This window comes from Crocodylus siamensis, chromosome 10 (genome assembly GCF_052110815.1).
Source record: "Crocodylus siamensis isolate JL-2025a chromosome 10, ASM5211081v1, whole genome shotgun sequence".
NCBI classification, from domain to species: Eukaryota; Metazoa; Chordata; order Crocodylia; family Crocodylidae; genus Crocodylus; species Crocodylus siamensis.
In genome coordinates this window covers 58317894-58344344 of record NC_143404.1, presented here as the reverse complement: position 1 = coordinate 58344344, position 26451 = coordinate 58317894, and the positions used below count along the sequence as shown (strand labels likewise).

Sequence of the window (26451 nt, the reverse complement as noted above, 5' to 3'; positions counted from 1 at the left end):
TCTGCTGCTGTGTTGCCTGCCCCCTCCCTGATCTGCCATGTATCGCACAACAAGACCTGTGCATGTGTCACAGGTTGGCCACCCCTTTTTTAGTGGATATTAGATAAAGCTATATTAGATTTCTGGCTGAAAATATTTGACGCTAGCACTTGACGCTTTTATGAAGGAACTTTAAATATAAAAGTAACATATTATAAATCTCTAATTCTTGTAGCTTGGCTGAAGAGGAAATAAAGGCCGAGCAGGACGTGGTGGAGGGGATGGATATCTCCACTCGGTCCAAAGGTGAGTAAGAAAGCATATTTATCTCTATTCTAGAACACAGGGGGAAATTGGAAGTCTTTGTTTAAAAGCAGCGATGCAGCATGTGATCTGCAGTGCACCTAAATAGATGGAAGGCATAAATTCTTAAATGGATATTACCCTAATTATTAGAAAAAATATTATTTCTGTTTTTTAATATTGTTTTTTAAGAGGACTATGCATTATTGACTAGTTTTATCAAGAATAATACTCTGAATATATTATGTTTGAGTACATTCAGTTGTCTCTCCTACTTGCCAGCAATCAAAATTTGATCTGGACTTTCAGAAGACATCAACCTCTAGTGATCCGTGCTCATTGTTACCTGTTTCCTTGGAAGTAATTCTTTAATTCAGAATAGCAAAATAAAATAAAAAAAAGTTAAAAAAAAACATGTTAGCCGGTCCTGCAGTAATGAATCATAACTCCAGGAAAAACTAACTGTAAATGTGAAATTTGCTGTCTTCACAAAAAATCAATCTTGTGAATGACTAATGTCAGTTAGGGATACTCTGTTATCTTGACAGAAGCTAACTGTAGAATTTTAAAGAACTAAATCTCCATCCCTTGTGTCTATGGGCCTATGTCAATGAATTAGTCTAGGGGAGGGAGCAGCAGCCTATGACCCCTGGACCTCATAGGTCTGACCTGGTCCATGGATGCATAGGGGATCCAGCAGAAAGCTGCTTGTCCAGTCTTAAGTATCTCCCTCCACAGTCCTCCATTCTCTTGCGTGTGCACTTGCCTCTCAGCCTCTTGAAGGCTCAGATCAAGTGTATAGAGGCTGGATATCTGCAGTGAGGATAAATGCTCACTTGGTGTTGTGGGGGGTGGTAAGAGATTTGCAGCACACAGGTTGCAAACTCCATTCTGCAGTGCCAAAAGGTTGCCAATCACTAGTGTAGGATAACCCTGTTTCAGCGTAAAAAAAGCTGCATCCACATGATACAACCTATTGTATTGATGTAAATCCAAAGTAAAGGGGGAAATTTTACCTTGGCTTGATCCAAGTTTAATTTTCTTCAGGACAAGGGACTTTGGACCAAGGTTTGTACGCTTGCAGCTTTGCCTCCTGTGATACATCTGTAGGTAGGTGTATGAGCTACCTCTTACACAGTTTTATACTCTTTCCAAACTTGGCTGCTCTGTTTACCCACCTGACCTCTACTGTTTAAGGGCCATTGCAACAAGATGTCACCTCCCTGTTGAAATTCTAGCACATGCCCAGGTTCTTCTTTGCTATGTAGATTCTCCAGGTATAAATACTTTGGTAGCTAAGGGCACTTCTACATGTGCTTCAGGGGTGGAAGGGGGAGGCGTTTTAATTAGAGTGGCTCAGAGAACAAGTGCTGCAGCATCTCGTGTATCAATGTCTTTGCATTTCAAAATGACGGTGGGGTGCTTAAACTAAAGCTCATAGAACGAGCTTTAGTTCAGGCACTCATGCCACCATTTTTCAGCGCAGAGATGCTGATACATGAGATGCGGGAGGTTACTGAAGCACAGTAATTGCCATGAGCAGGCTTTGTGCTCATGTACAGGTACCCTCAGTGACTGCACAGTAGTTGTAACTATGTTTCTTTCAAAAACATGTCTCAGCATTTTTATTCTTGTATCTTGTGTTTCAACTGGGAATTTTAAACAAGCAACATATATTTCTAAAATTGTGTTAGGTCCAATCTCCAAACAAGTGAAATTTCCTTAAAAAAAAATCTCTCCTACTTTAAGAAGGCATTTTACAGGCTTTGGAAAGCCCTAAAACCAGCCATATAGAAAGGTGTCAATCCAGATTTGAAAAGCATCTAGGTGTCTAGTTCACCTTTTTCTATGACCCCAAGGTATATGGATATGGCCTACATTTTAAGATGTCCTTTAAATCAGCTTGGGATCATGCTGTGGTAATGTCTTGTCTATCTTACCGGGGTGTTGCTGCTTTAACTGTAAACCTCATATGATTGATTGAGGATCATATTCCAGTCTTATACAGGTCATTCTGGATCTTATCCCTGCCCTCCAAGTGTCTGAAACTCCACTCAACTTGGTGTAATCAGCAAATTTGCTGAACATGCACTCAGTGTTATTGTCCAAATCATTAACAAAGGTGTTGAACAGTACTGGACCTGAAACAGACCTCTGGGGAACCCCACTTGATTCCACTTCCCAATTAGACATTCAGCTATTGACAGTTACTCATTGAGCATGATGATCCAACCAGTTATCTATCCGGCTTGCAGTACTTTACTCTGTATTTCTTTAGCTTGTTAATGAGAATGCTGTGAGAGATGGTGTCCAAAGCCTTGTTAAAGTCAAGGAGTATCACATCCACTGCTCTCCCCACCATCCATAGAGCCTGTTACATTTATAGAAGGAAATCAGCTTGGTCAGGCATGACTTCTCTTGGTGAATCCATGCTGGCTGTTCTTGATCACCTTGTTCTCTAGGTGCTTCAAAAGAAATTCCTTGAGGACCTGCTCCATGATCTTTCCAGGTATCAAAATCATGCTAACTGGTCTGTAATTCCTCTGATCTTCCTCCTTTCCTTTCTTAAAAATGGGCACTATAGTTGCCTTTTTCCAGTCATCCAGGAGCTCAACTCTGAATTCTCAAAGGGGATAGCTAATGGCTCTGAAATTACCTCAGCCAGTCCTTTTGGTACCCTAGGATGCATCCCACATGGCCACAGTGGTTTGAAAGCATCTAGCTTCTCTATGTAATCCCTTGATCTGTTCTGCTGTTACCCTAGGCTTTATCTTCTTCCCTGTCTTTGCTGCCAGCTGTCAACTTTCCTGTCTGCTGCTGACATAGTTGGTGATGGTCCTGCTTTGAGCAGGGGCTTGGACTAGATGACCTCCTGAGGTCCCTTCCAACCCTCATTTTCTATTGTTCTAACTGGCCTTGTCATCTGATAGCTGCCTCTATTTGTGAAGACTGAAATAAAAAAGGCATGAAATACTTTGGCCTTCTCTGTATCATCTGTTAGATGTTGGGTTAATAGAGTTTAATTATCTTTTTTTAGAAAAAAGCCAGAGTTATCCTTTGAATCATAATAATAATGATAAAAATAATAACACTGACAATAGTATGGTAGGGCCATTACCTTCAGGCCTCATGCAGAAGAACAGGGTGAAATCATGTTGAGTTCCTACCACTTGAAACTTGTGTTGTTGAGCTGAAGATTGGTTTCTTTTCAGTTCACATCAAGGCAGTAGATATCCACATTAGAAAAGGCTCGGATGTAAGAGATTTAGAAACCATAAAAAGCAGAAACTGTTATATACAGGATTCTAAGACTACAGGATAGATCTGTGTATGTTCCTTGCTACTCATTTTCATGTTCTAATGCTAATTTTGCTTTATGCATTTTACCATGCGTCTACATGAGCAAATTGACCAACACAGTTATAATGGATTATTTCACTAAAACCATTTACCCTGTGTGGACAACCACTAAAAATGGACAGTTTTGGGTTTTTTTTTAATGTATATTTTAGCTACATTTCTAAATGTAGGCAGCCAGGGACTAATGTAATATTTCAGAGAAGCTGGTTCTTCAGTTGTTTCTTCTATAATTTTGCACAGTGTTTTACAGCTATTAAACACATAATCCCTACAACCTACATCAGACAAACAGAAAATGAGGATAATGAACAAATAAGGTGGTTTGGAAAATAATGGGCAAGATTAAAAATATAGATAATATCAAGTCTAGTTGACACAAGTGCATAACAGATTTAACAATTTAGTTGAACTCATACTATAAATATCCTTGTTTTAGTCTAAGTTGCTTATTTTGATTTGGGGTAAACAGAATCCAACTCAGTTAAGTTAAAGTGAAATAAACCTGGTTTAAAGTCTAATAAGTATCAACACAATCTTTTGCACTAGTCTGAGGCTTTGTTTCAACTTGTTAAATTAAGTTACCTGACCAGGCTTAATTAAAACCCTCTAAAACTCTAGTTAAGATCAGTCAAGCCTAAGAATGTGTTGAACTACTCAAGTACCTTAACTAGATTATGGCAATAACTAGGAAGAAAAGATGGGAAGTAACAAAACGTGAGTAGGTTGAGAGTAAAGGGAATTGAGACTAGGCAAAGGCCTGATTTATGTTACAAAGTTTTGCTGACAGAGCTTTCAGTTCTTTCATGCTAAAGGTTCCTCTGCGGTGGCAAAACCCCCATTTTTGCTAATTAGAGTTAAAGTCCCTCTACCAAGCAGAATATGGCTTCTGTTTTCTACTGGCAGATGGCTCCAGTGTCTTCCAGTGGATGGTTGCTGTGGTCTGTTTGGCAGCCTTCTTATTTGTGTGATTTGTAGTTTGCATGCAGTGCTGGTATGAGGAATCACCAGAAATGCATCAGTGAGCATGCACTGTTGCAGCTTGGTATTGGTGGTACCTGCTGTCTGCTGCCAGAAGTTCTGACAGGAGATGTAATTAATACCAGAGTTTGAAAGTGACAGAACTAGGAACCAGAGTTTACCAGGGAGAGAGTCATGCATGTGAAGGGCAGAAATTTTACAAGAGCTGAGCTCACTTTTACAATAGATGGGTGTTACCACTTTTAAAATGCTATATAAAACTTTTTTTGACTTAAGCAACAGAAAGTAAAGCAAACTCTGAGCGTAAATCTAATGTTATATTGGACACAGAGATACAGCTACATACTAATTGGTCCAAAATGTTAGTTAATATAGACATTTTGTCATGATTGTCAAATTAAGCAAAAATATCGTGCATTGTTACTTATTTAATGTATTAGATTAAAGCTATTGATATTTACTATGGGAGTTTCAGTTACAAGACTGTAATTGCTAGTCTGTTGCTAAATGTACACTGTGGAAAAATTATCCCCAAATCAGGCAAACCTTAGTTGATATCTGTACTGATATCTTAGCTGATAACCTCAGTGGATACCTGTACTGGATTAAATAAAGATTTAATTTTGTAGGCCTGGCAAATATATTTTCTCTAACACGGAGTTTTGGATTATGAGGTCCTTTTCAACCCTACTTTCCTATGATCCAGTGTAAAATGGAGAGAGGTGATAATAGCAAAAGGGGTAGTTTTCCATTATAGCAGTCCACTATAGCAGTTATCCTCACATGAGCATCCCCACAGCAAAGCTTTACCTAAGTTACTGTGTCCTTGTTGTTTGTGCACTAGGGGTATCTTTGGGAATGTATTGCATGGTGCTTTGTGCTGAGAGGCTCTAAGATTCTTTCCCAGTTAGTTGAATACATTGTGAAAAATGTATTAGTCATTTGGGGAATTGTGGGAAGGATATTGGAAAAATGTTGGCACTCAAGTGATTATTGCTTGAGTCCTAACTACGGAGTGCATTCCAGCTCAGTTTAAACCAGAGCCCAGTCTCTAACCTGGATACCACCTCTTTAAACTGTCTTGAATAACCTTCAAAATAGGTCAGAGGTTTTTCTTTATAGAGAGCCTTGAGCAAAAACTCCGATGAGAACCAAAATTAACTGTGCAGTGAAGGGACATCCTATCACACAGGGAATCTGGTGGAGTGTAGATTTGCATCCATGTCTCTCATCATAGCCACTGACCCATCTTTCCTCTGAGACACAAGTTAAATAACTAAATTATCTTCCTAATGACTGTATGTTCACTTTTCTTGGGAAGAGTACACTATTTACTTTATGTAAAACAACACTTGTTATTTCAAGAATTCTAGCGTTATATTTCTTGTTCAGAATTTGTGTTGAAAGCTTTATCTTGGGGGTTGCTGTCCTATTTGACAGAGAGCTTCTCTCTGTTTTGAACATGGAAGTAAAGTAAATTATGAAATAGAATTTCCAGGATATGTGATATATTTTGTAACCATCACTTTGCAATACATTGTGTTTTTACTGTTAATGCAGTGATACCAAGTACTTAATCACAAAGAAATGAATTTCTTCCCAATCTTAAAAAGTAACTTAGAAATACTGCAGCAAGACTGAAAAAAGCTAGAGCCTGAGGCTTTTTTCCTTAGTGGAAAGGCCTTGTCACTTGAAATAATCAGCAGGGGAACTTCAAAAGTGCCTTAGGGCATTAAGTCGCTATAAAACCATACTATAGTTTCTTAATAGCAGCAGTGGCTGGGCATGCAGTTAATCCATTATCTGTTGAAAGAGTCTAGAGATACTGCATATTTGAAAGCTTCCTAAGTTCTACAGTACAAAAATACACAGCAGTACAGCTTTACGCTGCTAGAAACCCAAAATGTAGATGTGTTTTCACCACCATAAAGCAGGCTTCTACAGGCCTGGTTTCCTACAGTCAGTTTACTGCAAATACTTGATTTAGGTTTCAAGTTTTCATTGTGTGGATGCAAGCTTTGGTTGAGGTTTGCATATAATTGTGTTCACTTTACTTTTGGGAATAACTAAGCATGGTACATTACAACAGGGATAAAGGTTGAAAGGGAAATAGACAGCGCAAGGCTGTTACCAGTGTCCAATGAGCAGAATATACCTGTGAATATAATCGGGACATCCTAGAGTTCTGCAGTCCATCTATTACGTGTTCAAGTCTGCTCTGGTGAGTCCAACTCTAATGACACTGTCAGTGAAAACAGTGTTATATTCTCTCTACTTGTGATTTTTCTATTTTAAATGGGTACTTGCAAAAAAAAATCTTTTTTATGGATGGGCAAAGAGAAATTTCATACTTTTAGTTGATACTTTCTGTAAAATTTTACTTGGAATTGTAAACATATAATTTGTTGCTAGGCAAATACAAATTTCTGCTCATAAATTCCTTTTACAGTAGCCAGCATAACTCCTGTCTAACTTCAGCATCACTGTTGATACATACAAGTATTTAAACTATTATTAGAATTCTAACTTTTATGCCTTTCTCAAAATCTGCAAAGTGGAAGGTATTTTTGTTCCAAAAAAGGGGGACAGTTTCACTTCTGTTCTTATGTTTCATGTTAATAATGGTGATTTTAAAAGGGAGGAAAAAACCAGAATGCCTAAAATTTAAAGGATACGGTTTTGATATTCAGAGATAGCAAGTTTAGGGCAGTTAATTATAATTGTGACCAAAATGCAATTAAATTCCCAGTGTTCTATTTTAATGCATACAAATTGTGTCCTTTCTGTTCCCACCTTTGAAAAAGACAGTTTGTTTAATAAAATAAGTTTGTTCCCAAACATTTCCAGACTTTTGGCACCTTTTATCTTTTCTTCCAGGTTAGAATTAGAAAAATCATGAAAAGTAATAAAAGTAAGTTGGCTTTTCCTACTCTATTTCCTGCCCATCATTCTGATATTATTTGAGGCCTTGTCTACACACAAACATCTACATTTACTTTGGTTTAACTAAACCAGTGGGAAATCCCTGTGTGTGAACACTTTTATTTTAGTCTAAGTGTTTATTACAGTTTAACTTAAATACATTCCTAACACTAAATTAAAAAGAAAAAAAACCACTTCCTTAAATCAGAGTAAGACTGTCCATCCAGCCTTTTGCACTGGCTGAGTAAATCCATTCAAAATAATATTTTAAGTTAACCTGCTGAAACTCTGTTGGGTCCATGTTTGGAAGAAGGTTTGGAGGTGGGCTTGTTAAATGTCTAAGACAGACCCTCATTGTAGGTAAGCAGTTATACCTTCGAGCACAAACCTCTTGTTGAAGTCAACCAGACTCTTATTACTGACTTAACTTGGTTATTTAGAATTGTCATTAGTGGGCGCATATACATGTGCCCTTATGGCGCTGTTATTACTGCGCCATCATTTAGTACTTCCAAAAGGAAGTACTAAATAATGGCACAATAATAGCTTGCACTGTGCCATGCGTGCCGCTCACGGTTGTTTTTGGCTGATGCATCACCATAGCAACATGCTATAGCAAGGGAACACGTTGCTAAGGTGAAGTAGCTGCAGGATCATGGTTTGTGATTGGTGATGCTACTTTGCTGTAGCACGTTGCTATGGTGACATAGTATCGTGTAGATGCACCCACTGAGTGGTGATATCACATGTACATATTCATGCTGCAGACATACAGGACAATGTGTTCACTGCCCAGTCCTTATATTGCAAAGGATCAGACTCTTAGGTTGCGTCCAGATGAGTGCGGTTGTGGTGCTGAAAACATGTTTGCAGTGCCACATACCGCACAGTCCAGTGATCTCCACTCTGCAAAGGTGTGCTGTCCAAGTGTGTGCTGTGCTGGTGGGGGTTTTCTGCAGGATTTTTGACCCTGGATATCCTTAGAGTGTAATGGGAGGGTACAGTATTCTCTCTTATCTCCATCAGTTAATTAAATCGTATATTGTCTTATCTTCATAATGTGTCCATTCAGGATGGATTACTGTCACATAAATTTGTGCACCTAAGTTCTTAAATGTGTGAAGATCTGGTAGCTTTAGGGCAAGGCTGCCCAAGTTTAGCGTGGCCAGGGACTATATACCTTACACAATGCAGGAACAGCCCTCTGGGATGCTCCCCACATTGCAATCAATATGTGGCTCCCTCCCCAGCACTCTCCTGCTGCATGGCAGTGGAAGAAGTGGCTATAGGGGCCCACATAGGCCGTGTGTAGGACCCTCACAGGCTGCAAGTATTTGGCAGGCTGCCAATTCGACAGCCCTGCTTTAGGGTTTAAGCGCGTTTTATTTTGTCTTGTGAGTAAGTAGTTACTGCCACTTCAGCCACAAGCTAGTGTGTTGAAATAACAGTTTTAGCTTTCAGGTATAGCTAGCATTAGAGCATCATTCCCTAATGGTAGCTTGAGAGAAATGTTTTTATATGTGCTTAGGTCAGCCTTGGCAGAACTGTAGAGCAATTAATAATACACTAGGCACAAACAGCCCATGGCCTTAATGGGAGAATTTCCTCTCCCAGGAAGTGTAATTAGCAGTATCTGTGCTCAATTATATTCCAAAGCCTTATGTTTAAAGCAGTGGTTCTCAGCCTCTTTTGGACCAGGACCCACTTGTTAACATTGATGGCTTAGTCTTGACCCAGTGCCCCTCACTCCCAACCCACTGCCCCCAGGTTCCAGCCCCCCAGTGTGTGTGTGGGGGGGAGGGAAGGGGGGTAGCCTGAGGGCCTCAAACAGTCCCTAGGAAGCTGGAACTCTGCCAGCCTGCAAGGGAAAAGCCATGGTTTCTCACATTTTTCTCCTTTAAAAAAAATAGATTTAAGAAGTTTGTTTGCAACCTTTTCATAAAATCTTGCGACCCACTTTTGGGTCATAACCCACAGGTTGGGGAACAATGGTTTAAAGATATTATGATGTAAAGTTGCATGTTCCTAAGATAGATAGATAGATATATGGTTTCCCCCTTGTCAGTGTGTCACAATATAGCCTTTAGTTACGGGGTGGACTGTTTTCTCTGAATGACAAGCTGTTAATTTTTTCATACTTATTATTGAATTTATCATCCCAAGGTTTATGCGCTGCTTCTGATTTAAACCCTTTGTTAAATACAGACACAGATGTTAATTTCCTTATGGGGTTTTCCTATCTTGGGCAGCATTGCTATTATTTTTGACTACTTCATGTACCATAATGAATTCACCCCTAAATCAAATTTGTAAGGTAATTTGGTGGTAATATTCTTGTCCTACAGATAGGGAAACAGGTCACAGACAGATTTTAAGCCCAAACTCTCCAGTGTCCACTAATTTTGGATGCCAGCTTGAAACCTTTAGCTTCTGATTTTTACCCACACATTCATGTGTGCATGCACACACATGTGCACAATATATGTAGCACATGGGTGTTACACATGTACACTATGTAGCATTTTTATAGCACTTCCAATGTAAGCAAAGCGAAATGGTTAGTAATTCAGTGATGGACTGTTAGGCTAAGGTTCTTAGCAATATGTAGGTAGTTTTCTGCCCGTGTAGGTGCTTTAAATGCTTCTCAAAATCCCTGCTTAGCTGTTACCTAGCTCTTTATGCACCTAGCACCTTCTGCCCCCTGGTCCTTGTCAAAGTTTTTGCCAGTTATCATTCAAAAAATTATCCAAGCACTGATGCCATAGAGTAAACAAGTTGTGTGGAGATTGGAGTGGGATTCTTAAACTGTGGCCTGGTGGTTGGGATACTCCCTTGGTTTGGGGATTTCTGAGTTCCCTAACCAACAGACTGTTGGCTATATGTAGGGATGCGGTTGGTCTCTGCAAAAAATGTTTACAAAAGTTGATGAATTGACTTAGGCATATGACTCCAAGACTAGGTTTGTGGGGAAAGATCCAAAGAGAGGGAAGTACCTTTCTGGGTTTAGAGCCAAAGCCCCACCTTTTCTTTTTCCTCCAGGCTATATTGGGTGGCTCCCCTTTTAGTTTGCTGGTCTCTGAGGTTGCCTTCCTTAGGTGTCTACCTCTCCCAATGCATTGCGTGGGGAGTCTCAGCACCACCTTGAAGACTGCATTAGGGTTAGGTGGAGCACTGTTGAACAGGTGCCAAGTATCCTTAAGAGCCTGGGCCTTAGCTTGTTTAAGTAACCACTAACAGGACCTGAAACATTAAAATTTGCTTCTGGGTTTCACAGCTGGGACTGGACTAGATGATCTTCTGAGGTCCCTTCCAGCCCTAATGTCTATGAAATCTATGAAATTGTTTGATGGCAGAGGAAAGTAGCGATTAAATAATACTAGAGGTTGTTCTAGAATATCAAGGAGAGTGTGCAGTGATGGCTTCAAATTTTTCAGCTCTTGTCTTCCTGAACACTTTCTGACCTAGTTTTCTTTGTGTCAGTCTGATAAGGGCCCTATTCACACCCAACTCTTTTCTCCTCTCCCAGATCATTCTTCTTATTCTTCTCAGCCCCAGGCCACCAAATCAGTCTCCCTCCCCACCCCCACTACAGTTTTTTGTTCTTGGGAAATTGTGTTGTTGAAACTGGAAAAAAAACAATTCTGAGGTAGAAACCCAGCTTGGAAAAGTTGAGCACAGATGATTTAAATTTGACATAGGCTTATAGCAGGAATGTATTAGGCAACCTTAACTGGAGGTGTCACTACTGGGTGCTTTTATAACTTGATCTCCCTGCCAATCAAACAATCTAAATTACTGTTACATGTGTGGCGTGAATGTGTCTACTGTTTCAGGGGCCCTGGATATCTGTTCTTGCCAGTGAATCGCCTTGGGCAAATCATTCTGTACTTCTGTATCTTATATCTAAAGAAATTATGGTGCAGTGCATACCTGCCTCATGTGGTGATTATGAAGTATCATTAGTACTTTTAAAAGACTTGGTATTTTCAGGCCTTGTACACACAAATAAGGTGTACCCAGTTAAAACAAATGGATTTTTTAACTAATTCATTTGAACCAGTGCAAACCCTTGCAAGGTACTGCTGCCTTAAGTTAAGTTTAAGAAGCTGATTTTGGCTTAGCGCAAACTGATTTGTAGAGATTACTGCGCTCCATACTCTGTGCTAATGGTGCTCTGCTGGTAAACTCCTTACTTTAAATGCAGCATATGCTAGCTGGTAAACTCCTTACGCAGCATATGCTAGCAGAAGGTTTTGTGCCTGTGTGGTTACACCATTTCCAGTAAAAATATTAGCTAAGCTGACAAAAACAGTTTTCTGTCAGCATAGTTACATCTACACCAGTAATTTTGATGGTATGCCTGTGTCATTTGGAATGGTGATATTTTCCCCATTCATGTCAACAGAGCTAGCTATGCCAACAAAATTTTGTAGTGTATACCAACCCTAAATCCATTTGCCTTAGACTTATTTAGGTTTAGCTTAAACAGATTTGGAAGTAGTTTAAGCTAAATTAGAATAGGCCACTTTTAATTTAAAATGAAACACCTTGCACTGATCTAACTAGGACCAGATCTGTACTGTGAAGTTTAGTCAGGGTAGCTGTGTTGGCTAGAAGCATGTAAAATGCACATTTCTTGCTAACAGGTATGCCAGCAAAAGGCCTGATGCAGACACAGTTCTGCCAACTGAAGAGCTTTCATCAGTCTTGCTTGTTTTGTTTGTCTGGCTAGCACAGCTGGGCTGGTGAAGGAAAGTTCCTGTTGGCATACACAGCATCTTTACTAGGCAGTTTTGCCACTATAAATAAGCCTGCTTTACTAGCTTTACTGCTTTAGGCTAGGGACAGAAGTTACACATACACAGGTCTAAGTGATCCAAACCTGGTTTCAACCTGAAACAGAACAGAAGTTCAGTGCACATAAATTGCTTTCCAAATGGCCAAAACCGGTTTGAGATAAACCTCGTTAAATGTAATATCAGACTTAGCTGATTAAGGTCAAACCAGAGTATTGAACTTCTGCCCCAGATCCCTTCCTGATTCAAGTTAATTCATGGTCCCCCAGTTTCCTAGAATGCTTGGCAGCAGGGCTGGCCCCACCCCCACAGAGTTAAACCACTAAAGCTTCTGCTCCCTGCCAGCACCTGTCAGCCCGGCAGGATTGGGGTGGCAGGGGCAAGGGATCCCTAGACCCCATCTGTACAGGACAAGGGGAGGGAGAGTCACAGCAGTGGGGGCTTTTTGCTCCTGCAGCAGCCAGGCAAGCAGGGTTGATTTTGGCTCACCCCCACCCCCTCACCTCTGAGAGGGGGAGGGTGGGGTAGGGTGGGAATGCACCAGCCCAGCCCAGCACCACACCCTCCAGCCAGAGTCTGCCTGATGCAGGGGGAGGGGGAAGAAGCCCCCAGTGGGGGCTTTTCACTGCCCTGTAGCCTGGTTCACTGGGCTGGGACTAGCTCAGTCCCACCCCCTCTCCAGCCCCTGCCTGAGAAAGGGAGGGGAGCGGGAGTTGAATGCACTGGGCCAGCCAGGCACTGGCTCCCCAGCGAGGGTCTGCCTCCTGTGGTGAGCCAGGGGGTGGGGGAGTGGGGGCTTTCCCTCTCATGCTGGGCAGACCCTGGCCTGCAGGGGTCTGGTGCAGAGCTGGGCTGCTGTGTTCTCACCCTGCCCCACCTCCCCTCTCAGGGTGCAGTGCTGAGCTGATCGCAGCCTGGGAGTTGGATTGCAGAGAAACACGAAGCCCCAGTGTGGTTCACCCCCTCCCACACTGGGCAGACCCCTGCTGGGGGCCCAGTGCCCAGCTGGCCCAGTGCGTTCTGCCTCGGGACTCTGCCTCATGAGCGGGGCTGAGGAGGCGGCAGGGTATGTGAGCTCACCCCACCCCCTCTTACAGGTGTGGGACTGGGGTGGGGGCAGAGCTGTGTTGATCCCAGCCTGGAGAGCTGGGCTGCTGGAGAGCAAAAAGCCCCCTCTGGGGTGGTGTCTTTCCCCCATGATAGGCAGATCCTGGGGGGGAGCTGCTGCCAGCCTGGGTGTATGTGGTTCCCCCCCACCCCTTACAGGTGTGGGGCTGGTGAGGGGGCAGGGCCGAATATATCAGAGCCCTGCTAGCCAGACTGGGAGGGGGGAGGCCTTTTCCTGCTCCATGCAGACCCCCCCCATCTGGCAGGCCAGGACCAGGTAGTTTGTTCCCCTTCCTAGCCCCATCTGCCCTCTGCACTGCTGGGGGTGGGGGGCATGTATCCAGCAGCCAGTCAGGTGTGGGCTGCCACTGGGCTGGGCTTAGTGCATGAGTGCCCTCAGGCTGCTGGCCTAGGCCTGTGCAGGCTTCTGCCTGTTGTGGCTACCCAAACACTAAAGTCAGTTCAGTTTGTTGATTCAAGTTATAAAGTTTAGAAAAATCTGTGAAGAATGAACTGATTACTCTTTGGGCTTTTTGAACCTCTGTACTTATCTGTAGTGGCCAAGGTTCAAGTCCTTCATTAGTTTAGAATTGTACCTTTATAAACAAGTGTAGATTTCTTGCATGGACAAGATCTCGGGTGAAAAGGTTTGGTGAGTATATTTTTGGTGGTGGCCTGCTAAGACAACAATGAAGAAAACAGTGTAACAATTTCTAATGTTGGGGTAGATATTCAGTCACATTTCCACAAAAGCGCCTAGGGCCAGAAGTTACACATAAACCAGTTTAAGTGATCAGAAACTGGTTTAAACCTGTAACAGAACAGATGTTCAGTGCACATAAACCAGTTTGAAAATGGTTGAAACAGGTTTGAGATAAAGACTTAACTAATTTGGGTCAAACTGCTTTATGCGATGTCTGTCCCAGCTCTCTGTTAGTTAAGATGACCTTTGTGCAGAACTGCAAGTCATACTCAGTGCAGATGTCTGTATGGCACAATATGAGAGGGCTTTTGTGGGTGCTGGCTTTTATTGGACCAGTTGCTGGTTGGGATATGTTAAGACAAGTTTTTGGGTATTGCAGTACCCTTCCTTAGGTTTCTGCTATTTTTGGTGGTATCTTTTTTTTTTTTTTTTCCTCAATGTGGCTTCCTTATTTTGTGTGTGCTGTGATTCCTTACTGGTATTTTACTTTGTTATTTTCTTGATGCCTACTCACTGATTAAGACTGTTGTGGTCTTTGCAGATGTCACTAGTACATAACTGCTCTGTAACTGTTTGGATAGGATTCCAAGTCCTAGCTTTCTGCTTTGCTGCTTCTTGGAAACTCTAACAACTGAATTCCATCATTGTTTCTATTTGTAGTTAAAAGGTGGCAATAATTTTTCACCCTGTATGACCCCAGTTGAGGAAGAGTTCACTGCTGCATATTCATATGGAAGTTTAGATTAACCTAAGCAAGCACCACTTCTTGTTAGTGCTACAGTTTCTCTCTTCCCTAATGGAATGTTACTTATTCATATTCAACTCTGAGTCTGTCAGTAGCCTGATATAATGCCTCCCAGCTCCAGAAATACACTTTCTTCTGGCAGCATGGTCCTTGCTACAATATTCCCTGACCTTGCATAATGAACAGACCTAATTGCTTCCTCCTTTAGCATTTGTTTTTTTCAAACTTTGCTTTCTAAGGGCTTTGACCAGCAGCTCTGTTAAGGTCCCACACATCTTTTTTCCTAATATCCAAGAATATTTGTCTATGTGAGGAGTTGTTCATGACTTTGTAGAGTTCTGTGGTTGGTTGTGCAGCATTCTGCTCTTTCTATCTAGTCTGATTGCTTATGACTAGATAAGTGGTTCTCAACCTTTTTAGACCTGAGTCATCCATTGTTGGACTCTGCAGACCCCTGGGAAAATGCCTGCTTAGTTTTCACTTGTTTTTTTTTACTACAGAAAAATTATAGAGCAATTCTTTTCTTTCAGAGAACTCAGAAACACCACAAAAGGTAAAATTGTTTTTAACACTGTGGTTTTTAACACTCTGGGTTTATCTTGTGAATCATGTTTACAACTCTAACAATGATAAGTGACACCTCACAGCACCCTTGCAAGGATCTCAAGATACCCCAGAGTGCTGTGACACCCTAGTTGTGAATCACAGGACTAGATACATCAGTGATTCTCAACCAGGGCACTGTGAGATCCTTTAAATGGTGCCACACAATATCGGCACTGTTGGGTCTGCAAACACCTATGAATGATTCGTATAATAGATGCATAGATTTTAAATTGGAATCTGTTTTGTCAAAAAAAATCTTATTCATCATGATCTGAGTTCTTTGCTATAGAAAAATTGTTCTGTTATTTTTCAGCAGTGAGAAAAATGAGTAAAAGCTAAGAGTTGGCACTTTCCAAGGGGTGCCTTGAGTTTAATGAGAAATGCCTGGAGTCCACAAAGGTTGAGAGCCACTGAGACAGAAAAACCATACCATCTCAGTAAATGAAATTGAGTACATAAGTCTAGATTTTGAAGTTAGTCATTGCTACTTGCCCACAGCAATGCAGATGGCTAGCATATTGAATTTCTAGTACCCGACTTAGGACTTGCTGTCTCCAAGGGTTGGTTTGTATTTTTGTTTATTTTTTTACTGGTGCAAATAGTAGTGTGCCTGTGTTGCATGTACACCAGTGCAGTAAAATCCAGAATGCAGAAGGTGCTGGCAGAAGATAGTGCTGGGGAGCTGAATATTCTGCCTTAGGTTATAGGAGAAAGAATGCCTTGTATCAATAGGAATGTCTTTTGACATGTAAAAAGGAGTAATGATGAGCTAGGAAACAAATCCTACCTGTTTTGGATGGTAGTGACTGTCACATTAGGTCTTGACCATACTAGAAAAGCACTTCTTATAGATTGGGGTTGTCCAATTTCCAAGTGGCTGGGGGTTGCGTGTCTCATGGGTCGCATCAGCAGGGGCTGCTTGACCCACATATGCGCAGGTAGCCCCTACCCCCCCCCCAGGTGTTTCCCCACCCTGTTGCACCATGTATATGGGTAGGCACTGCCATGTATGGTGTAGCATCCCACCTCAGATTCAACTGTCTATGGGCTCCTGTGTGGTACTGTGCTGTACATGTGCTCCAGGCTGCTGGGTTTCCTGGAACCATGAGCTGAGCCATGCTGCACTGCCCCACTGCCTGAGGTGGGGTCATACAGCAGAAGCTAGGAGGGTGATAGGGGGTGCTGAAACTTTGTGCTGTTGCTGCTCAAGCAGTAACAGGCCACATGCCCTTTGCAGATCACCAGTTGGACAGCCCTGTTGTAAATTGTTACTGGAGAATTCTCTTAGTAAAGATTAGAACTTGTGGCAGAGGTGATATCTTTTATTAAACCAACTAGATATTTGTAGGGGTGCACTGATAAAGATATTTTTGGGCTGATACTGATGGCTAGTTATTAATGAGCCATATCGGTCAATACGGATCTGATTGCTGATATGCAGACCAGCAGCTTGGAGACCAGCATCTGGCTGGTAAGTCTGTGGAGGAGAAGGGGCATGGGGGAAGGAAGGGGTGTGGGGGGGACAGATCAGGCCCCTACAGTGAGGGAGGGAGTGGGAGAGGGGCAGAGGTAGGCACTGCCCAGCTGGGGTGGGAGCATGGGCATGGGATGGAGTGTTGAGTAGCTAGTCCTGGGGGAAGAGTCGGGGATGGCTCCCACCACTGTGCACCCCCGGGAAAGTTATAGGGGACATGTGCCCTCATATCTGTGTGCAGGGCAAGGGTGGGCAGCCACTGTGGCTAGGGCTAGGGGTAGTGCTGTGCTCAGGGCAGGTGGCAGTGACATTGGGAGAGGGGTTCTGGGGGTCTATAACAAATTTGGGGAAGAATCTAGCCCATCCTATAGACCCTCCCTCCTTCCCCAGCACCACCATTGCTGCCTGCCCTGAGCACAGTTTCAGTCCACCCCCCTCCACTGGGAAGAGTCCAGCACTGCCCCTGGTCCCAGTTTGCAGCAGCAGCCTGCCGTCACCCCACGCACAGATCTGGATGAAACATGCCCCTCATGCCTCTCTCAGGGGTGCACAAAGTGGCAGGAGCCAAGCCGTACCCCCACCCCTACCCCCCACAACGCATCCTTCAGACGAACAGCTTGCGGCTTTGTACCATGCCCTGCCCCACTCCCTCCCTCACCTTGGGGACCTTGATCTGCCCCCCTTCCATCCCTCTGTCTCTTCCCCACCACAGACTTACCAGCCAGAGGCTGCTCTTCAAGCTGCCAGGCTGCATTCCTGTCCATGTGCATGCTGTGGCTGCGTGCGCACAGGCAGCATTTATCAGCGACGTTATTGGGCACATCAGCCAAAAAAAGCTGATTGCTGATAATGTCAGTTTTCCTTTTTGGTGCTGATATGGTGTGAACCGATGTGTCCATGCACCTCTAGATATTTGCAAAAAAATTCTTTATTTGCAAGGCTTTGGGCACATACACCCTTCCTCAGTCATGGAAGAATGCAAAGATTGTAAAATTTCTCCCAGGTGGAAATAAAAATTCATATTTCACAGGAGAGTTGAAGGTGTTGTAAGATCTCCTGGTTCAAATAATTCTGTGCAATTTAGACTCAGATAAAAGTTGCAACAGTCTATTTATATCAGTGTTGTCTGGTGTCAAGTAAAGATGCATTTTATACCATTTCCTGAAACTGTTTGAGCTATACCAGTAAAAGAATAGTTTTGACACCATATTTGCATCAAGCTAAAGCTTTTGCAGGCAGAACTATGTTAATTAGGCATGTGATACCAGCAAAATATTAAATGTAGGCTAGTTCTTAATCCTGCAAATGTAAAAAAATCTGTCCGTCTCAGGGCAAGAATGAGAAATATGGGACAAAATGTTGGATTAATGCCGATGAGCAACATGTGGCACAGTGTACAAATTCTGTCAAGTGATATGCAAAATAAGGTTATAAATCTGCATGACTGTTGCAGTCCTTTGATATTTGCACAGGTCCTACAATAAGGCTGTTAAGAATGCTGATTTTCTTGGTATGTTATGTAAATCAGAAGAATTGTTTGGAGTTAGAAATTATTTGTATCAATTTGGTAGAAGTGGTTCTGACTAAAAATGATGTAGAGAAAAAGTTCCCCAGTAATTTAACTTGTTTTTTTTTAGAGCTGTGCTCCTATGTATGTGTATGTTCATTTAAGGGAAAGTTGTACAGGTGTCAAATTAAGTCTAATCAACATTTAGCATTCATATCTGGTTTGTCAAAACTATTTCATTGAGGTCTGATTGTTCGCAACAACTGATTATTTAATTGTCCTTTCTAAAAATGGCTGTAAACTCTTTATAACTGAGCCAAACTTCCCATATTCATTAGAAATAATTAAATGTTCTAAAAGGAAAAAAAACTTGAAAACATTCCTGTCTTGCTTTATTTTTTGCGGTGTCTTCCTGACTCATGATCCAATCATTCATACAAGATGTAGCTTTAACAAAGCTCTTAACCTGTTCTAAACCAAAAATTAATCCCTGTATCAAAATGCTTATAAGTTAAAACAAATATAATCTGAAAGGATTTGCCTACTGTTTGGTAGGAATGGATTATTCTTTCAATATTTGGTTGGGGAGGGTTGGGGTTTTTTTTGTCTTCCAGTGAGAAGAATGAGGTGGAACTGATGTTTAATAAGATAGACTTTCACTGAGGATAGCTACTAGATTTCTTTGGTGGGACAGCAGAGTCTTTTCAAAATGTTTCTTTAGTTTGACGGCTTAGGAATAGAAATAGCTTGAAACTGAGCATCAGTTAGCAGGAACTCTGTGAGAGTGTTGTCTAGTGGTAAGAGCAGAGATGCTGATGTTCTGTAGTCGCTTCTGCCAGTAACTAGCTGTATAACTTTGGCCAAATTGCTTTTCTTTCTGTACCTTAGTTCACTAGTCTAACAATAGAGTATGCTTCAGAAAGAGTCTTATGATACTAAATTACTTTGTTGCTGAGATATTGTCATGACATGTATCTATTGATTTTGGGAGAGAAAGGGGCAGAGAAAAGATGTTTTTTTCCCCCTTAATAATAGAAGTCAGTGACTTTATTAAAATAAAGGGAATAAAAGGAGAAATTGGCCTAATTGTTAACTACATATTACCAAGTTATCTTTTTATATTCCTGTCTTCCAAAAACTACCCACTGAGTTTTGTGATGTAATCTAACCAGGAATTGCAAACAATGTAGAACCTTTGCTTTTTAAACTTTAGAAGGTATAATGGTAGTATGGAACAGCTCACTGCTAAACTGTAACACTGAAATATATATATTGTTTATGTATTTTAACAGTCATTAACATTAAGGTGAGAGGTGCACAAGTAGAATTCCTCATAGAAATCAGTAAATATTCATTTTAAATTTTAGTCTCAAATGTAAATATAGAGCTTTCTTCACAGCATGCATGACACTGTAGCTGTCCCTCCTTTCTCTGAAAGCAATTTTGCTCTGTTCAATGAAACAGTAAAGAAATGGAAACCACAAAGCTGTCTAACCTTAATTGGATTCATTTTCAGAAAACACTTCAAGAAGTGTATTATGGACTCTTTAAAAATGTGTTATTTTTATTTGTTATAGATCCTGGCTCTGCTGAACGAACAGCACAAAAAAGAAAGTTTCCTAGCCCTCCACACTCTTCCAATGGCCACTCCCCTCAAGATGCATCAACGAGTCCTATTAAAAAGAAAAAGAAACCTGGCTTATTGAACAGTAATAATAAAGAGCAGGTAAAAGCAATTATGGTCTTAATGTGATAGTAGTGTACTAAATAATGAAGGATGCAGTGACAACTAAGCAGGAACTCTTTACTTAACTTCTTTGTACTGCAGGAAGCAATTCTGTAGAGGCTGGTTGCAATGAGTAGACACAGTGGCAAATAAGTAAAGGACACTCTGCAAAATCAAAAAGCAGGAAACAAAACTAGTTGTCCATATATGGAATTCTGAGTGAAGGGCGATGTTAATAAATACAAATGGGCAAGTATTATTAAAGAGCAGAATATTTTTAATAGATACAATCCTTTTAGTAACAGTAATGCATACAATCCAATAAGGAAATGTATACTTTAGGATTGAGAAGGATTTCTGCTTTTCATTGTCATTCTTATTTACAGTGATTAAGGGTTCTGTTAGGGAACTGAAGGATACTTTTTCCCTTCTTTTGAATCACCAGATAGTAGCCATTTCTGAAACAAACTAGATGAATCAAAGTGTAGTCAATGTGTAAATTCCTGTTGCCTATGTAAAGGCGATGTCTAAATTACAGGTGCACAATTATGAGACTGAGATTTTCATGACAACCAGGAGAAAATCCAGGGGCTGTTTGAAGATATTTTGAAAAAGCAGATTTTTATGCAAAATATCCTTGAGAGAGTTCCAGTGGAAAGCATTTTTAAAGATTATATTGTTTTGTTTTGTTTTTTCTCTTCATCAGTGCCCACTTCAATTTTGTGTGTGAGCTACTATTTTTTTCCTAAAGCAGATGGATCCAAAAACCAAAATTTGAATTACAAAAAGACTGACATTTTTTATTCCTTTCCTTTTTTTGTTCAGACAAAATGTGGCTTTGTGTAGTCAGTCTGAGTGTGACAGTTATTGACTATATAGCTGGGTCACTCTGAGAGTGAACTATTGCCATGTAACGTAAGCACTTTTCCTATTAATCTGTAAAGATTATTTGAAGAGTGATTTTTATGCCCTTTTTACTACTTTATGGTGTATAAGGGAGAATAAAAATATGTGGAATTTTAAGACAGTATATTTTATTAGAGAGCTTTGTGTGTCTTTTTTTTTCTCAGACCAACACAGCTACAAAATAGATCCCTGAAATTTTAAGTGCATCTTTTCTGCTTGTTTTTTACTTTGGAAATACTAAAAATGTCCTAATCCCAATCTGGTCTTTTTATTTTCCTAAAGGTATTACTTCTCAGAAATGTGAAAGGGGGAAGCACTCTCAACATGTATGCTATTATCTGTTAGAGAACTGTTTTTCATTGCATGAGTGAGATTGCATCCATTAAGCACTCAAACATTTAAGTATGTTCACACTATCTGCTTACCCATACAGTTTTATCCCTTTTTTTCACACTAGTGCTCTTCTAAACTATTTCATTTGCAATAGGTACCTATTATATAGATCCCAACACAGCTCCTCGAAGCAGTGAACTCTAGGAAGTTTTGAAGCACCCCAATTTCAATGCTGTGACATCAGTGGAAGGACTGTTTGAACCATCTTAATGCTGTTTTTGTTATCATGCATGTGGTTCATTGTGACAACTGTGTCAGGATGGACCACATGCATGGTAACAAAAAGTTATCACACTAAACCAGTATTGAATCTCGCTGAAAATGTTTCTGATTTTATCCAGATAATAGATTATATACTTGTGTATGTTTAGAGCACTTCTATGTATGAAAATGCATTGCTTTCAAATGTGCTATGGCTGAGGAAAAAAATAGTTTTTTTAGATTTCACCTACATGCACAAAGCTCTACAGCTTTAATTCTAGTTAAAACATTAAGTCCCTCCTACTTTGGAAATGAATATATTAATCTAAAAGTATGTTATATTGATGTAGCTATTCCCAAATATGGAGGGGAATAATCTATATAAGAAGACACACTTTTTGCCACAATACTACATCTTTGCTAAGATTGTACTGATATTAACTTCACTGGTTAACCCAGGGGTGGGCAGTTATTTCAGGCAGAGGGCTGCCTACCCAGTTTTGGCAAGCTGTTGAGGGCTGCATGAGTAGCCCCGCCCCCTGCTTACCATCTTGGGACCACTGTCTCAGGGCCAGCACCGGTGGGGTGCAGGCTGGCAGGGATCTGTGGAACCGGGCTGGGCTGCACCAGTAGGGAGAAGGGGAGCTGGGCCAGCTCCATAGAGCCCCTGCCAGCTGGGACCCTGTGCTCCTGCTGTCGTGCTCTGGGCCCTGCTGGTGCTGGCCCCAGGACACCGGTGTGGGCGGTGTGCACCCGCTCACTCCCAGTGCCCCCCAGCCCCATGTTACAGGTGGGGGGGCAGCGTGCAGCCCCAACCTCCTGCTCCGTGGCAGGGAATGAGCTGGTGCTGAGTACGGGGAAAAGCGACCCCTCCCCTGCTTTGTGGGCTGTGCTCCCTGCTGCAGCTGCTCGCAGCCTGCATGGGGCTGTCCTGAGCAGGCACAGGCAGCTCCATGCAGGCTGTGAGCAGCTGCAGCATGGGGCGCAGCCCCGTGGTGGGGGAGGGGCCGCTTTTCCCATGCTCAGCACCAGCTTGTAACCCACCCCTGCTGCCAGCCTGGGCCCTGTGCTGGCTCTGGGCTCCCTGTTGGGGCTGCTCCGTGGCAGCAGCAGGTGTGGCAGCAGCGTGCAAACTCAGGCCAGCAGGAGCAGCAAGCAGTGCCCGGCGCAGCAAGGGAGGGCTCCAGTTAACACTGAATTCTTCCAGAAGAAACAAGGTAGACAAGAATTGAATTGAATTTGAATTTCTGATGTAAAAAATAAGCAGACCTATTTTCTTCAGCCTTTTCTTATCCATCATGAGCAGGCAAGGAAAGGCACAATTTATTTTTCTAATTTATTTAATTTTTGCAAATTGCATTTAATTTATTAACGCAGGCTAATTTGAAATGTCTAAAAACATGTGTTTGTGTTACACATGTGCAACTCCTCTTGCAGTCATAAAAGCCCCTGTATAGGCAGACAGATTTTCTTGTACGTGATGTACAAATGGCTACTTAGACACAGTTGATTGATTTGCACTCATCTTGATTCCAAGTGCAGGTATACATAGGGTTTTAGAAATACTTACAAACCACTTCTAAATTAGGAAAAGTGATATAGGATGTTTCAAGGTAAGAATTGCTTAATATTAACGTGGGCTTATACAGTTCAATATGTTATAGATATAACATCGTGAGTCATCAGGGTGATCTCAGCAAATGTTCGAGTGTTTAGTTGCATACGAGCAAAGAGTTATAGAAGTGGAAAACGTATTCAAAAACATTGAAAGATTAGAGAAGACTGTTTCATAATTGGGCAGTTACATAAATGTGCAGGTGGCAGGTCATTTTCCTGTATATCAGTAACACTTTAAAGCAATTGGAAATTTTTTTCTCAAAATTTTTAAAATAAATTACTGTTTTTCTTCTATTTTATTGTTTGGGTATACTTAATTGTAGACTGTACACAGTGAAAACAAAAGACTCTTAAAAACAAAACATTAGCTACCTAAGCAAGAATTAACTAGTTAGGAGTGTGTTGAAAGCTGCTTTCCAGAGAAGCAAGGAAGTTTACAGAAGTTGCTTTTTTTCCGCCATTTAAAGTTCTTTATTGCAATGACTTAACAGAAATGTATGGCTTTGCAGCACTTTAAAAATGGGTAGGGTGTTTTAAATTAACCCTTGGTTAAAACTCTGTATTTTATAGCAGTTTAACAGCCTACAGTGCTTTAAATAATTTCTGTATACTGGTCAAATTTCTGACCAGTGGAGAAGCTTCAGGAGGCTGTGGACTACCCCCTGGCTCCTAGCTTGGAAAGTGCAGGGAAGCTCAGAGGACACCCCCTCTCCCATCAAACACTGACCTGCTGTCATATTTAAGAGTGCTATAACTTTATAGTACTATAAAAAGTGCTCTAAATTACAGCATTGTAAAATGTGCGTGGAGCACTTCTGTATATACCCGGGAGCTCTTCAGGAGAAAGCTTTTCTTTGTTCAGTGCTGAATTTTAATGCATTTTTTGCCCTGATCAGAAACCAAGTATGTAAAGGGGGGCTTTCTAAGCAAATGAGCCTCCTTTTCAGCTATTCAGTCTCTTATTTTGCATCTAGAAAGTTTCTTACCTGTTATTTCAGTCCATCAGCTTGGCTCAAGAGGATGTAAAGTGAAGGAAGCTTAAAAGACATTAGCCCTGTAATGCTAATTCCTAATCACCCACACCTCCTGGAAAACTCTGAAAACTATTTGCTTAGAAACAATAATTCTCCTTTTCTTATGTTTTCCTGTGGCCTGGATTTTTAAGGACATTTGTATTGAAATATTATCTATGATGCTTAGGAGGTTAATGTGGATTGACTACTTACTTCCCTCCTTAAGCTATAATATACTTTAATTACATCGGGTATTTGAACTGCTGTCAGCAGTTGATGACTTGGCTCCCGTGTATGCACTAGGATAGCTTTGATTTTTCAGTTGAGGAGCCTACTGCTGCTTAAAAAGTGGGTATATCTCAGTAGAGCATTTTACAGTTTTTTTTCCTCACACTTGGGCTTTCATTTGACCTGTGTCAGTGTACAGTACATGGCATATGCAATAACATTATGTGGACATAAAATGTTAATATTGTGACAAGTTCCAAGTGCATATAAAACCTTATGCTATATGTACCAGTCCTTAGCATTTCATAGAACCTTACTAGGTACCATGTATTATTAATCTATAAACTTATATTATTATTATTATAACATTACAACAGCAAACAGAATAGACAGCAGCAAGGATACTATATTGGTTCATTTATCTGGGGTGAAAACAAGTACCTTTTTAGTTGAAGTTTCAGTAATATTCTAAGTATACAGAAAGTTAAATAAATTAGAATTTGACTGGAACAGTGTGGTTAATGCCCCCGTTCTTGTCAGAAGCATGATGAGGTAGTTCATGGCTAAGGGTTATATCCTACATCTTTGGAAGAAAACAACTTCAGTTGGAATGACCTGGAGGGAAGAGAACTACTTCTTGCATCACCTAATTTGTCCTTGGAAAAGTCCCTTATTAAAAAGTGATTAGACTTTATTTTAACAGTTTTAGAAATTTGACAAGATTTATAGTCTAAGTTGATAAGGCTGGTGGCTTATTTGACATTGGTCATGTCTGGAGTGACTATTTGTATGCCCTCTCCTCCCTTCCTTCAAATGACATGACTTCTAATGAGGAATAACAGTAAATAAGCTGCTTAAAAATTAAGTTCTATCAGTAGAATAATTTCTAATTGGAATGTACATTTCTTCTCCCCCCTCCCCCAATTTTCCAGGAATGTTAAGCTGCTCTTTGCAATAGAACTAGTAAACATTGGAAATCAATTTGATCATACAGGGCACGATTTTAGAAGCACTGTTGACAGTGCCAGACTTATGCCAGCACAGAAGTATTTTCGGTTACAATTAGGAAGACTTGTTGCTGAAAACTTCTTTCAGCAACGGTGTACTTGGAGCCTACAAGTCTTACATTTTCCAAACATATTGGAATAATATGTTTTGGGATTAGTAGCTTCTGCAGGCCATATTTCTGTGCTGAAGATGAAAACATTTACTGGCCTCATTACTGTGCCCTGCACTTCCTGTCCTCGCTTCTACTCAGCCTATTTTTAATCATGAATTTGGTGTGTGAGTTAGTATTTTATATCTGAGTATAAAGTAAACTTGAATGTCTATTGTGTATGAACAGGATACCACACAAATATTAAATGATCTCTGTAAACTGATGTTTGCATTTTATTATTAATATTATTGTTTGAAAATGAAAATTTGTTTTGAAACCAAACCTGTCTTTCTTGCCTACATTTCAGTCAGAACTAAGACATGGTCCGTTTTACTATATGAAGCAGCCACTCACCACAGACCCTGTTGATGTTGTACCACAGGATGGACGGAATGATTTCTATTGCTGGGTTTGTCATCGGGAAGGCCAAGTCCTCTGCTGTGAACTCTGTCCTCGAGTTTATCATGCTAAGTGTCTGAAACTGACAGCGGAACCAGAGGGGGATTGGTTTTGCCCAGAATGTGAGGTTAGTTTGGCATGAGGTGCTGTTTGTGTCTATTGTGTCGTTCATGAGATTCAGAGGATATCATCACCTTCCAAAATGTTTTCTCCTCTGGCTTTATTTGACCTTCTGTACTTCTGATTGCATCTTGGGAAAGTTGGCAGAAGGACAAGTATAAAAGAGGGGCTAGAGGTGCACCAGTATATTGGTCCATATCATATCAGCA

The 26451-nt window shown here is 41.0% G+C and overlaps 1 protein-coding gene across 23 annotated transcripts in view; it reads left to right on the top strand.

Annotated features, from left to right (window-relative positions):
• The window catches only part of ZMYND8 (zinc finger MYND-type containing 8), a 110000-nt gene that overhangs the window by 34502 nt on the left and 49047 nt on the right, over positions 1 to 26451 (top strand). For 12 of the 23 annotated variants that reach the window (XR_016444423.1, XR_016444426.1, XR_016444424.1 and 9 more), the window contains exons 2-5: positions 215 to 285; positions 1330 to 1392; positions 20058 to 20206; positions 26031 to 26249. Coding sequence is in view for 19 of the 23 variants with exons in the window: in XM_090064496.1 (XP_089920622.1) it covers positions 215 to 285; positions 1330 to 1392; positions 20058 to 20206; positions 26031 to 26249 (502 nt within the window). In the remaining 4 variants the exon portion in view is untranslated. Of the gene's footprint in view, positions 1 to 214; positions 286 to 1329; positions 1393 to 6729; positions 6842 to 7394; positions 7532 to 20057; positions 20207 to 26030; positions 26250 to 26451 lie in introns of those variants that run through there. The other 11 variants (XM_090064501.1, XM_090064499.1, XM_090064507.1 and 8 more) reach the window with 5 other exon arrangements.